The sequence below is a fragment of the Leucopleurus acutus genome (assembly GCF_964270905.1).
Source record: "Leucopleurus acutus genome assembly, chromosome: 2".
Classification (NCBI taxonomy): Eukaryota; Metazoa; Chordata; class Mammalia; order Artiodactyla; family Delphinidae; genus Leucopleurus; species Leucopleurus acutus.
The window spans coordinates 173,643,104-173,657,161 of NC_139143.1; the positions used below are offsets into that span (position 1 = coordinate 173,643,104).

Below are 14,058 nucleotides of genomic sequence, written 5' to 3' on the forward strand. Positions count from 1 at the left end.
CTGTGCACTTAAGATTTGTGCATTTTACTGTATGTAAGTTATAAGTTACATCTCCATTTTTGAAAAGTAATTAAAAAGAAAAAAAAAGAGGCTCACGTCAAAGTACCAGAGTTCAAGTCCTGGTTATTAGGCCTTCCTGAGTCCCTGTCCCCCTTGCACCTCTTTCCCCAGCCTTAGACACTGGACCAGATGGTTTCAAAGAATCCAACTGGCACAGACAGTCTGAGATTCTGCGAATCCACGTACCTATTTGTCACTGAGTTTGCTGGGAAATTTGGCAAGTGCTCGCCATCAGTGCGGTGCGAAGAAAAGAGGGCTGGCTGTCTGCTGTGGGCTCTGCCTTGTTTCCAAGGAAGGAAAGGTCTTTGTAAATTGGGCAGGAACACGTCACCCCCAGGAGGGAATGTCAGTTTCAATATGAATCATCTTATGCATCCCTAGCGACTTGCTCTGGGAATAGATACCCTGACTCACTCACTCCTCCCCAACAGAAGCAAAACTTGCTACTAAAATTTCAGATTTCAAGAGAATCGGCATAGCCCAAATAGCCACTCAGAGGCGGAAAAAAAAAAAAAAAAAAAAAAGAGAAAGAAAGAAATCAGCCTAGTAACCAACCGAGAATCACAGAGAGGACAGCGAGGGGCCAGGGTGCAAACCTCTTTGTACTGAAGCCGAGACAGGGCCCGGGGCCCAGGGGAGGTCGCCGGCTCCCATGGCCGCTGGCGCCAGGGCTGGGATGGGGACCCGAGGCTCCGAGCCTCGAGTTTTCTTTTTACAACAACCTGCTGCTAGATTTTCTAGAGAAATAAATTATGCTCTGTGCTGGTGGGAAGCCTTTTAAACAAAAAGAAAAAGAAAACAGCTAAGATGCATCTTAATTAGAAACTGCTTGGGAAAAAAACAAACCTTTTCGGGAGGAGGGTGCAGAGCAGTGCGCCCTGAATGGTCGGCAGCCTGAGAGCATGAAAGTCCAGCAGGCTAATTTAGAGGTGAGCGCTCTGCTTTGCTCATCACCCAGTGTGGGTGACCCGAGGGACATCCTGGTCTTTAGAAGGTGGCTGAGGAACCGTGGATGTGTCATTCAAGGCCACAGGGAGGCCCCCATGGAGCTGCAGCATCTGACCAGCAACGGCCAGTCCTATCTGTCCTTCACATGTGTGGGGTCCATATTTTTATGCAATTTCCCTCCTTGTGCCAAAGGCCATCTGCCAGTGACTGGTGTGTCTAATCCATTTCCCCCGTGCTTTGACAGCCTCTGGCCTCCAGATGGAGCAGCCGGGGCTCCCAAGACATGTGACTGCCGGGAAGATCTGCTTGTTGCCCTAAAGCCTGACCCATTCTACCCAAGGAATTGCAACATCGCCACCTCCGAGGAGGCTGATGACAGCTCTTTCTCAAATCTAACTTGGAGCCTGGGTCAGGAATGTGCACCACGGGCCTGCCAGAATCAGGGAGCGACACAACCTGACATCGATTTTCTAAGAACTATGGATATTTGGTGTTTTGTTTTTGTTTTTCAGAAAAGAAAAAAAAAAAAAGAAAAACCTCCGGAAAACAAAACTTATAAGAGCAGATATAGTAGTTTCAGCCAGATAAGTCCAAGTGCCCTGTTACCCGATAAGAGAGGAGATAGGAAACGGACTGGGAGGGGTGTGTCTGCACTCAGGGAAGAAACAACCTAATGTTTTATGAAGACTTACTGGGTGCCAGGCACTGTACTGGGGCTACCTAGCCCCGCCTGCCTCCTTTTACAGGTGAGTAAACTGAGGTTCAGAGAACTCTGTGACTTGTCCAATTTAATTCAGCTGGTAAACACCAGGGATTTGAACCAGGCACAACTCCAAAGTCAAAACCGCTGCCACCCGGAAACAAACACAGAGAACCGTGGAAACAGCATGGAGACCTGTGGAAACTGGGAAGCAAGTGGTTTTCACAAACTGTCTATCTGCAAAGTATGCAGTTCTCCCGGCAGCCACACTGCAGTGCAGCTCTCCGCCCACAATAAAGACCCGGTAAAATTGGTGTGTGTGCGTCTGTGTAGGAGACTGTGAACGTTTTGCAGAAGGCACTAAGTCACATGCCAAAATGCAATTGTAAAAATGACATCTTGGGGCCTGGATTTATTCCCTCTTCAACATCATATTTGCTCTGTTTACAAGGCAAAGATTATTTTTTTCTCTTCCAAGGCCGAACATTCCCAGCCTGTGATCTGAAAAATCGTGCTGTGTTCATTTTCCCTCTTAACTCACCCAAGGCCATAATCATCCCTTGAGATGGGGATTTGGTTGGGCAGTTCTATCAGGGATTCACCAGGCAGAGGCAGAATCCAATTTGGGGCTCTCACGGTCACCCTGGGCCAGCTTGGAGCGGAGGGACGGCGCTTCTGGCTATACAAGCACCTCTATCCTCCACAGAGAAGATGCCCAAGATCAGAGCCGCTGACTAAGAAGGACTGCTGCTCTTTCAGGGTCAGTTTGCCGATTCCTAATGCACTTTGTGATGGAGGAGGTCAAAGCAGCTGCAGAGGATGAGAGGAACTGAGCACAGCAGGACCAGGAGGAAGGGCTTAAGGGAAAACAGGGCAGGCAGAGACTGCAGGGCGCAATTCATTCATCTGACAATATTTATCCAGAGCCCACTGTGTGCCACACACTGTTTGTTTTTGTCTCAGGATATAATTATTCTCACAATTATTTTATAATTGATATAATAATAACTGCGGTAGCTTATAGTTAATGAGTGCATATGGGCAAGTCTATTTAAGCATATGGGCAGGTTTTACAAACATCAACTTTATCTACTCCTCACCACTGTCCTCATTGTACAGATGGAGAAACTGAGGTGCAGAGAGTTTAAGAAACTCGCCCAAGGTCACATGACTAGTAAGTGGCAGAGCCGGAATTCAGACTCAGGCTGGTCTGATTCTCCAATCCATGCTCTTCTCAGCTCATTATGCTGACAGCCAACGGCATGTCTTGTAAGTAGCTGTTTTTAGGTTAATGGCAGAGATTAAATATTTTCCTATGGTGGGAGAAAAGAGGGAAATCTGAATCCTTTTCCCAGGCCCTGAATAGTCAGCTGATGTCCAATAAATCATGATGCCTTCAGATGGGTGGCCGCAGACCCTGACCTGAAATACATGTCTTTCTGGGTTTCTGTGAGGGCACTGGAGTAGAAGATGCAATACCACCAACCCTGAGACCATCCCTCTGCCCCTGCTCCCTTCTCTACAGCCACACACGTGGTCACTGGAGGACAGGGCCACATGGTGGTCTGTGGATTGGGCTGTGGAGTCCAGCACACCTGTGATTAAGTCTCTGCTTGATAACTGTGTGACTAAGCAAGTCCTAAACCTTGCCAAGTCTCAGTTTCCTCATCTGTGAAATGGGGATAAGGGGGTAATTTATACCTTAGCAGGGCTGTGAGGAGGACACGAGAGAATACAGCTACGGTGCCTGGTATGATGCATGTACAGGAAGCAGGTGGGCTCTCGGCTCCCAAATCATACACCTCCTGAAAGACAATCTGCTCTTGCTAGAGTTCTGAGAACGTCTAGCTCCTGGTGGTGATCTGGCCAGAACCAGAGGCCTGTGCTTTGACAATCTGGCCTTGGACAATTTGGCTAATCTCAGAGTGGGTGGTGCAAAGAGCACTGGGCTGGGACTAGGCCACCAGGATTCAAATTCCACACCTACAATTAACATGCTGTGTCACCCCGGTTGAGTCCCTTCCCCTCTCTGAGCTTGGTTTCCGCAACTCTAAGATGAGGCAGTTGGACTTGCCACCAAAGGGCCTCTCTGCTGGGGACCTCTCAAGACTGTGCGCCCAGTACCGATTTCCCCAATGCCAAGGGAGAATGGAGCTCTTATGATCACTCTGAGTTCTTGGGAGGATTAATGTCATTAAGTGCTTTAAGGTTGACAGCTGGCATTGGGTATGAGCTCCCACTATTCTCCTGGAAACCCTTCTGCTGTCAGGAGGCCGATTTATTCCATAGCCTTGAGCCCTAACTTTCCCCTGACTCTTCCCTCTTAAAAATTCCATTGTAAGCTGCTATAAATGAAAGGGTGAGAGGTACACTGACTACCAGTGGGCTGCCCATCCGTGATCTCTGCCACAGGCGCTTGAGGGCTGAGGGGAACAGGGCAGGAGGGATCAGGGCTGGGAAAGCCCTGGAGGCCTCACGTGGGTCCCTGGGTCCAGGAGACTCGGTCATAGCCCAGTCAAAATGGGAGAAGCACACCCTGTCCTAAGGGCCTTATGTCATCCTCGTAGCAGCTGAACTTGAAGAATGCTTCCTGTGTGCCAGGCCTGAATATAAGCACTTCTCACAAATTAACTCATTTGGTTCTCGAAACAATCCTGCGAGTAGGTATTACTGTTGTCCCCAATTTAAAGCTGGAAACTGAGGCCCAGAAAGGTTAAGAAACTTGCCTAAGGTCACACAGATGGGCAGTGGCAGAGCAGCATGCCAATCCAAGCCATCTGGCCTCAGAGTCCACGCTCTTCGGCTGGCTTCCCCCAGGTCCTAGGAGCAGCCCCTTTTACAGGTAAGGAAGCTGGGCCTCTGAGTACTGAGCCACTGTGCTTTACGGCATCACCAGCTGCTGCTTTATGGCTGGTTCCTCTACACTGCCCTCCTCGAATGTCTTCTTCAAGCGGCAGACTCACCCCTGTGACTTCACAGTGATGAGAGCATCACCATCGAGTGCCGGCCCTGTGCCCGTGAGGAACAGGCCGCGTCCACTCTGCTGGCAGCCGCTAGGGTCTTGGGGGCATTTTCTGCCAGGACCTGCTGAGCCAGATTGCGGTAAAGGAAGAGACTTTAACACTGAATTGCTCAGGACACAAAAACTGGCTTGAGAGGTGCCTCACCCAGAGGTCTTACTTTCAAAGTGAGAACAGATTTGGGGAGGGGCGCACGGGTGGTGGGGAGGGTAAATTCAATTTGGTGAACTGCCACACGGGGGGAGACCAGGCTCTGCAGCCGATGTCTTCGTTGCATCCCGTGTAAATCCTGCAAAGCCAGGCACCAGTGTGAGCTCGTTACTCTACCCCGTATGCAGCTCTCTTGGCCCCACAGGCCCAGGGAGGAGCCTGCAAGGGCCCGTGGCAGACGGATATGCACCAGGATGCAGGAGGCTGCTCAGGGACCCTGAACATCCACTCAGCCAGGCAGGGCAGGGTGGGGACAGCTGCCATCTGACCATGCCCTGCAGGGCCCAGCCTACAGTGAGGTGACTGATGACAGCCCAGGAACGAGGCCACCCACAAGCCCGTGTGAGTCCAGCAAAAGAAGTCAGTGGCGTGAGAAGCAGCTTCATTCAGGCCAGTTCAACTCCTATCATCCAGAACAGTCTGGCTTCCAAGCCCCTCATGGGTCCAACCCAAACTAGAACCTCCTCCAGGTTCCTCGAATGCCCCTCAACTCTCCTCCTCTGGGGGTGTTGGCATAAGCATCTGTATCATCAGACCCATTTGTGGCAACAATAAGCATAACTACCAGCTATTAAGATGGTTCTGTGTGTCAGGCAGGCCTTGGGCTGGGGGTATGATGTTTTCATTAGTTCTACTTTACAGAAAACTCAGGCTCAGAGAACACTCAAGGTCACTCAACCAGGAAGGAGTGAAGTCATTTTGAACTTGTTGGGCTCCAGGGACCTGGAGCCACAAGCCAGTGAAGGACTGGTCACATCATTGATCATGATCCCTTCTACGTGCCCCTCATTCTGAGAGCACCTAGACAGACCCCAGAGAGGCTCCGAGGAAGGGTTGCCAGTGTACGTCTCTGCAGAGCTGGTGGAGTTTTCACTGTGTCATTTATCCCTGCATCCCCAGCAGTCAGCACCGGGCATGGCACTACACAAGCAGCTGCTGAATGAAAGTGTAAGAAAATCAAGACTAGCTTCTCCCTGCCCAGTGCCTGGGGCCCTACCCAGCAGCCAGCCTCCCACTGCAGCTCAGTGGCTGGCTACAGAAGGAAGGCCCTGTCTCACTGCCAGGACTGCTGCAGGCGCAGGATGATCGGGTACCCAGGGCCTTAGCCAAGGCCGCTCTTGGGAGACAGGGGACCTCAGAACCCTCCATGGGCTCACCTGGGCAACTGCTGACCACACTTATTACTGTGGAAATCCTATATCACTCATATATACTTGGCCCTTTGCACGTTCCTGCACGCTCTCATAGCAACCCTGAGTGTGCAAGATGAACGAACAGGGGCCCAGAGAGGTCAAGTGACTTGGCCACACAGATAGTTCAGGGCAGAGTGAGGACTCGCTCCCAGGTCTCCTGGTTCAAGGTCCAGGTTTCTCTGCATCATTCCAAGCTGCCCACTCTTCCTGAGGCTCAGTGATGGGAAAGGGGCCAAAGGGTTGAGATTTAAATCACAGGCCCTGAGGAATTTCAGAAAATGGGACTTGGTTTAGCCCAGTTCCTCCCAGCAGTGCTCCCTCTATCCCCGTGGATGGTCACAGCAATAGCTAGGCCCATGCTCCGCAGTTTCAGAGATCAACAGCCTCCCCCCAACCTCCACCAATTCCCTGAATATTTGCACACTGTGTAGAGAGAGAGGATTATGTCCCTCATTTATAGTAGTAGCCAAAGCGCCAACAACTTTGATGAGAGCCACACCAGCCGTCTTTCCCCAGGGCTGATGTGGGTGTTGGGGAAGTCTATGATCTGGACAGGTCAGGCAGCGAGCCTCTGAAACTAGAATCCACACATTTCATATTTGAGGTTAAGGAAACACCTGTCTTCCTCCCCACGACTCAGGAGTCCTCTCTCAGAACCTACCCTAAGACAACGTTTTATGCACAAAGATGATAACTGCCGTGTTTTTTTTGTTTTTTTTTTTTTTTTTTTTGCGGTACGCGGGCCTCTCACTGTTGTGGCCTCTCCCGTTGAGGAGCACAGGCTCCGGACGCGCAGGCTCAGCGGCCATGGCTCACGGGCCCAGCCGCTCCGCAGCATGTGGGATCTTCCCGGACCGGGGCACGAACCCGTGTCCCCTGCATCGGCAGGCGGACTCTCAACCACTGTGCCACCAGGGAAGCCCTGCCGTGTTATTTTTAATAGTGAAAAGTTGGAAAGGACCTTTGTCCAACATTAGTGGGATGGTTAAACGAATTACGGCACATCCATGCAATAACTGCAGCCATTAAAAATATTCTTTATGAAAAAATTTACACGAGTTAGGGAAACACATATGATGTAACATTCAGTTAAAAAAAAAAAAGAAAAGGAAGAACATAATATTGTATATGGGTGGGGGAAGTGTACTGAAGAAAAGACCGGAAGGAAATAAGACAAGATGTGCACAGAGGCTGCATCACAAGGTAGAATGGTTATGTTTGGCCTGCTTTACACTTTTTCATACTTTCTCTTTTCCCCTACATGCCTATGATAATCAGGGCGGAAAAGCAGCAGCAGCAGCCACCCCAAATCACAACCCCCTACCCAAGGGGAGTGAACTGCCTGAACAGCCAGAAGCGTTGGGATGCTGCCTGGTGACATGGAGGAAGGTAGGTCCTGTGTCCCTTTTCCCGTAACACAAATACTCTGCCCTACGCATGCGGGGCCTTGTAAACCTGCTTTTGAAAATTTTCTGGGGATTTTCATCTGACTTAGCTCTTTGGTGCTTGATGTCAGGAGCCTGTGCCTCTAAGGGGTGGGGAATACAGGTGATGAATTTCTGTTTCCAGCTCCCCAGATAGCTCCTGTCTCGCAGGGAAGAAGGAAGCCAGGTGCCTTCAGCATCTTTTCATGTGAAAGGCCTGCAGAGAGGGGCGCTGGTGATTTGTCCGGGAATTACATTTGACATCTAAAGCCGTGCCCACAGTGAGGCACTTTGCAGTCTCTCCAGGTGAGAAGGGCTTTCGAGGCTCTGGCTGAGGAGGATCTCACGGCTGCAAAGGACCGAGATGTTGGCAAGTGTGGCTACAGGTCAGACTCAAGCTGCCAACACACAGCAGCACCCGTGCTGCTCCCTAACTGTGACTGTTTGTCCACCAAGCCACCCGGCGAGAGACACACACCCAAGACCCTAAAGGCAGCGCGTGTGCCCAGCTTATCAGGTACATGTTTGGTTTCTCTAGGAAAACACCCAAGATCATTTTACAGCCACTTGGAGGAGCGGATTTGAACCCAATCCTCTGTGTCCTTCAGATCTGCCCACCTTCTCCATGGCAACTAGTGTCCGTCACTCACTGCCCCCACTCACATTTCCAAGTTTGTCTGCTCTGAAAATTAACAACAGGTGCATATAAAGAAGTGTGTGAGGTGAGGGAGAAGCATGTGGGTTTCCCCCAAACCTAGAAGGCTCACAAGCCTAGACAACCCTGGAGGAAGTCAGACTTGGGAGCCCCCAGCTCTGGAGAAACAGGGACATAGCTCAGGAGAGAAAAAGTCAAAAATGAAATTCTGCTCGGCCCCCAGGGGCAGGGGGTCTTCCGACGTCAGCTCACCGAACATGTTGCCCTCGTAGCCGTCTCTTGTGAGGGGCCGGAGCTCGTTTTTCCCCATCGCATAGCGCTTGTAGCTCTGCCAGGCGAACTGCATCATCTGTAAGAAAGAGCAGAAACAGACCCTGAGCGTGGAGATTCCCAACAGCGCGGGCTGGCCACCTGGCCTTGCCCTTTGCAACAGGATTTGAAACCACATTATAAAAACAATCTTCCACATTGAGAAAGACGACTTCCTCTCACCACTGTTCTATTCATAGTTATGCCTGGAAGGCTGTTCTCCTCCGACAACCCCACGTGTCCTGCATCTACCCATAGATTCCTCAGAGAAGGCACAAAAGGCACTAAGTACATTCTAGCCATCCATCAGTGCCAAAGTGAAAAGCCACCTCTTCCATGAAGCCTTCCCGGACCTAAAGTGACCCTCTGAATGGAAGGAAACAAAACTCAACGAGGGATGCCTGTTAGAATCTAATAGAACCGTCCCTTGAGCTAGGGGTTGTTAACTCCATTTTGTAGATAAGGAGACAGGTCGAGACATGAGGTAACTCGCCCAGGATTACCCAGGGAGTGAGTGAGCATGCTGGGAATTGAACCCATGCCCTCTGGCTCCGAAGCCTTAGGTCTGTCCCCTAAAGTCACTGCTTGAGTCTCTTTGAACTCCTGCACTTGGCTTGACCCAGGCTGGCTCTCCCAGGCCTCCTAGCACCCCAGCCGGTCACTGTTAGTTTTTGTTTCACTGGTTCTGGACCACAAACTCTTTGAAGCCAGAAACTACATTTTCTTTGCCTCAGTTCCCCCAAAGCACCCTGCACAGGGCTTGGCAATGAGTATCTGTCAGCTCTGTCACCCAGTGCATGCATGAGTTCTTACTACATTAAGGCAACTATGTTAGCCCCTTGGCAGCATCACGAGCATACAGGCACCTTTGTCTCCTAACTGGACTTAGCCCTGGAGGCTGGAGGAACGCAAGGCAACAATCTGTCCCCAGCCCTGCTCTCCCGCCCCTCCCCAGGGTCTCCCTTTTGCCTCTGATGGCAGGCTGCAGAAGAAGGACAGCAGAGCAGGCCTCTGCGGTGACCATGGGGCTGAGAAGGGAGCCAGCCCAGGCAGCGGAGGCACAGCTGAAGGACAGGCAGGTGGGAAGCAGCCTGGTGTCGTGGAGAGAACTCAGGCTTCGGGGCCGGGAGGCCCAGGTTCTAATCCTACCCCTGCCACTAGCTCTTTGACTTTGGCAAGCAACTGAATGTCTCCAAGCCTCAGCTGCCTCATCTTTGAGATGGGAATAACAAGGGCTGCTTTGCCACAATCCTGAAAGGTTTAAATGAAAGCAAGTAGCAGGAAATGCCCAGTTTTTGACTTCACACAGCAAGTGATCAACAAACACGAGTCCTCTTTCCTGCTCAGCCTTTAAAATACCCATCTGGTTCTCCAAGCCTCATCCATCCACCCCTCTTTCATCCACCTTATTAGTTCTCAGACTTTGGCGTGCATCAGAATCACCTGGAGAGCTTGTTAAAACAGGCTGTTGGGCCCCATCCTTGAGTTTCTGATCCAGCAGGTCTGGGGTGGGGCCTGAGATCCTGTCTTTCTAACACATCCCCACGTGGTCCATGGGCCACATCTGAGAACCAGCAGTCTACTATATGTGTTTATTTCTATTTCCCAGCTCACTTCCAGACACTGTCTGGCACCCTTCTGCTTTTCTCCTTCCATCTCCCAGCCCACCTTCCTGCTTCAGCACTGTCTTTCTGGACATCGCCACCTGCGTTCTCCATGCTCTGCCACTCCTGGTGCCAAGGTCTAGCAGCCATCTCTTCCAGGCACACCTGGACAGTAACCATTGCCATGCTCACCCCTGGGGCCAAAACACACAGACCAGGAGGGCAGACCTGACAGGTCTGTGTCCTGGGCTCTCCGTGAAATGGCAGAATAATCTAGTACCATCTCTCCACTTCATAGATGATGAAACTGAGGCTCAGAGATGGAAGGTGGTCAGGGTGGCACAGCCAGCAGGGCTGGAATACAGCTCCCAGGCCAGCAGACCCCACCCCCATGCTTGGCCTGATGTGTGGCTTCCCAGGAGACACACATGCAAATGTCACGGTACTGCGTGCCAAGCACTTGACACAGGTTTTGAGCCCTGGTTCCATTCCTTGGTTATTTTCTACTTATCTTGAATTGGCAATAAGGGAAACTAATTGCTGGGTATGAGCGCTTAAGGGAGACTGGCCTCCTCCCTCAGTCTCTCTTATTCTGGGGGGGGCGGGCCTCGATTAAGTCAGTGTGAGGGGAGGGAGGGGTGGGGGATGGGTAGGGGAGCAGCAGGAGGCTGTTAAAACAGAAATGGTAGCAGGAAAGCAGGAGCAGAGGTCTGGAGGGGGAGGACTGCACCCTACCCCCAAACCCCACCTGCTTGAGAGAGAGAGAGAAGTGGGTGTGCAGGAGTAATTAAGAGAACCATGGGTATCTACATGTTCTCAAAGGAGCTGTCACTGCAGGGACGTGGGGATGTTGGAACGTGGCCCGTTCTCACAGTCATCCACATCAACGGAGAGGAAGGAAGGCACAAATAATCCCTGTGTCGCTTGGGACAGGATTCAGAAGGCAATTAGAGCTGCTCTCACACACACACACGTGCACAAGGACACACAGACCCTCGAACGCTAATCCTTGTGTCTCCCACCTCGGCTCGCAAGCCCAGGCGCTGGATAAGCGGGGATGACGGGGAAAGCCCCCAGCCAGGTGGTCCTTACTTCTCTTCCTAATGCGCCCCAACCTACCAGGTGTCCTAGCCTGTGCTCGGCCGCAGTTTGGGCTGCAGCCACGGTGGGACTGCTCCCCCGGACCCCTCCCTCCACTTTCCTGCCAACTGCTTATCTTCCTTCAACTCTCAGCTGAAAGGGTACTTTTGCACAGAAGTCCTCCTCCCCAGCCAGGTCCCCACGACCTCCCCACATTCCTGATGTCAGGTCCCACAGCAGCCTGCAGTTAAACTCTTATACTCGCAACTATTTGGTCAGTGCCCCCATCCCCTAGTCACTGCTGCGTGCCTGGCAACTCACCAGGGGACTGACACATAATAGGTGCTCATTAAGTATTTGCTCAATGAAAGTAAGAACAAACAAGAAAATTGGCTCTGGAGCTTAACACATGGCTGGGAGACTTGACGTGTGGACCACACACATCACAGGTAAAATAGGTAATGGGTCGGGGGGATGGGGTGGGGGGGCTTCTGAGTAACAAAGGTGCTCAGAAGAAGGCAAGCGTGTGTCTCAAGGGGAGCTTCACGGGCACCCAAGTGTCCTGATGGACAAGTAGGATTGTGAGGGGCACAAGAAGACGGTGACCTACAGAAAGGCTAATCTCACTCTGGAACTGGTGATATGTGCCTTGGGCAGCCCCTGGACTTGCCTTTAGAGACGGACAGTCCCTGGCTTCATGTTTAGGCAGTTCTAAGGCTTCAAAGAACTCAGGCCACCTCCTGCCCCATGCAAGTTCCTTAAAAAGGCTAAGTAATCTCTCTTTGAACACCCCCAGTGAAAGGGTGCTTACCTCCTTAGCAGGCAGCTCATTCAATTGCAGAGTTTCCCAAAGTTCTTTCTTAATCTATCTAAATCTGCTTTTCCCTACGGGCCATGGGGAAGACAGCTCATATGCTCCCACCACAGATCTTCATCCAGGGGCAGCCAACTCTCAAGTCACCTTAGGCTGCCTGTTGGCCGGCTGAACAGCCCGGCTCCTTCAACAGATCGCCTGATGGCAGAGCTCTAAATCCCCTGAAACTGCAGATACACATCACAACGTTTTTCCAGGGTGCCCAGACTTCGTCACCCATTTGTTATGGTTGGCTTTTGGTAACAAGCAGAAACCGAAGTGCAAACTCTCCCTGGTTACATCTGGACCAGACCCCGTGGGTGTGGACTTGCCATTTGTCCCTAACAACTGCATCTCACTGGACTCTCCATACTCATTCCGTGCTGTCAGGATCTTTCTGGAACCAGATCTTATCATTCATTGTGTGTGTGTCTGTGTGTTTTGGGTATTCTGCCTGCTTTCATGGGACCGCCATCTGTGTCTCCCCCAAGTTTTAGAGAGAAACATTAAATGGCTGGGCTGAGGACAGAGTTGGGGAAACAGCAGCAGGGGCCCCTCACCTGGCTCCAGCACTGCTCTTTGAGTGTCATCTGTCAACAAGTGAGGAATCTTCCAGATAATCAGTCCAAGCCCTGTGTCTCCATTTTTGTATACGAAGATACTATGAAGGACAGGACTGAAATACAAAAGCACTCTGCCCCCCGCACAGCGAGTGCAGAGAAAACAGATGCTTTTTTTTCTTTTAAGAAAAATCAGAGGTTAGACTGGTATGATTTGTTCTTAGAGAACACCTTTTGGCTCCTACGGATCCTCATTTTTGGTTCTAAATGCCTGCAAATCACTAACTTAAAAACCTATCAGTCACACCAGATGGCTATAATCAACAAGATGGACAATAACAAGTGTGGGCCAGGCTGTGGAGAAGTGGAAACCCTCATCAATTGCGGGTGGAAATGAAAATGGTGCAGTTGCTTTGGAAAACACTTTGGCATAAAAAGTTAAATATGGAGTTACGATGTGACCCAGCAATTCCACTCCTGGGTGTAGACTCGTGCAGAACAGAGTTAACACAGTAGGCCTGAGACTTCTATCGCTAGAAAGGCTCTGCTTGCAAATTTGGCCCTTGGCCGGTGCCTGGGAACTTGGATTTAGTGAGTGTTCTCACCATTCTCTGATGGGTAAGGGTGGTTTACTGCACTGAGACTGTATAAACGATGTGGTGTATGCTGAACACCTGCCTTCCTTCCGGGGGTCTGGAATTTCGGTACATGTTAGGCCGAGGGTACTTACATGACCAGTCCCCAGTAAAAACCTTGGGCACTGAGTCTCTAATGAACTTCCCGGTGGATGGCGTCTCACACGTGTCATCACAACTCAGTGCTGAAGGAATGAAGTGTGTTCTGGGTGACTCCACCCAGAGAGGACGCTTGCGTGCCGGGTCTGGTTTCCCCAGGGCTTCTCTGTATGCACATTTCCCCTTTGATGATTTTGCTTTGTGTCCTTTCACTGCAGTAAATCAGCCAGGAATAGGGCTATGTGCCCTCCTGGTGAATCACTGAACCTAGCGGTGGTACTGGGTACCCTGATATACACCCTAGAAAATGAAAAACATATGTCCATACAGAAAGTTGTACACAATGTGCATAGCAGCACTATTTGTAATAGCCCCAAAGTGGAAGCAACCCAAATGTCCATTGACTGATGAATGAACCAACAAAATGTGTAAATAGATACAATGGAATATTATTTGGCCATAGAAAGGAATGCAGTGCTGATACATGCTCCAATGTGGATGAACCTTGAAAACACTGTGCTTAGTGAAAGAAGCCAGACACAAAAGGCCATACAGCATATGATTCCATGTATATGAAAGGTCCAGAATAGGCACACCTATAGACAGAAAGTAGATTAGTAGTCACCAGGGGTGAGGGAAAAAGACATGGAGAATGATGGCTAATGGGTATGGGGCCTTTTGGGATGATGAAAATGTTCTAAGTTGATT

The 14,058-nt window shown here is 50.7% G+C and overlaps 1 protein-coding gene across 1 annotated transcript in view; it reads right to left on the reverse strand.

The window, feature by feature from the left end:
* The window catches only part of MAN1C1 (mannosidase alpha class 1C member 1), a gene marked incomplete at both ends in the record, with an annotated part of 130,867 nt that overhangs the window by 69,512 nt on the left and 47,297 nt on the right, over positions 1 to 14,058 (reverse strand). Inside the window, one exon of the mRNA XM_082832541.1 lies at positions 8,463 to 8,559. Within this exon, the coding sequence (XP_082688667.1) occupies positions 8,463 to 8,559 (97 nt within the window). The remainder of the gene's footprint in view (positions 1 to 8,462; positions 8,560 to 14,058) is intronic.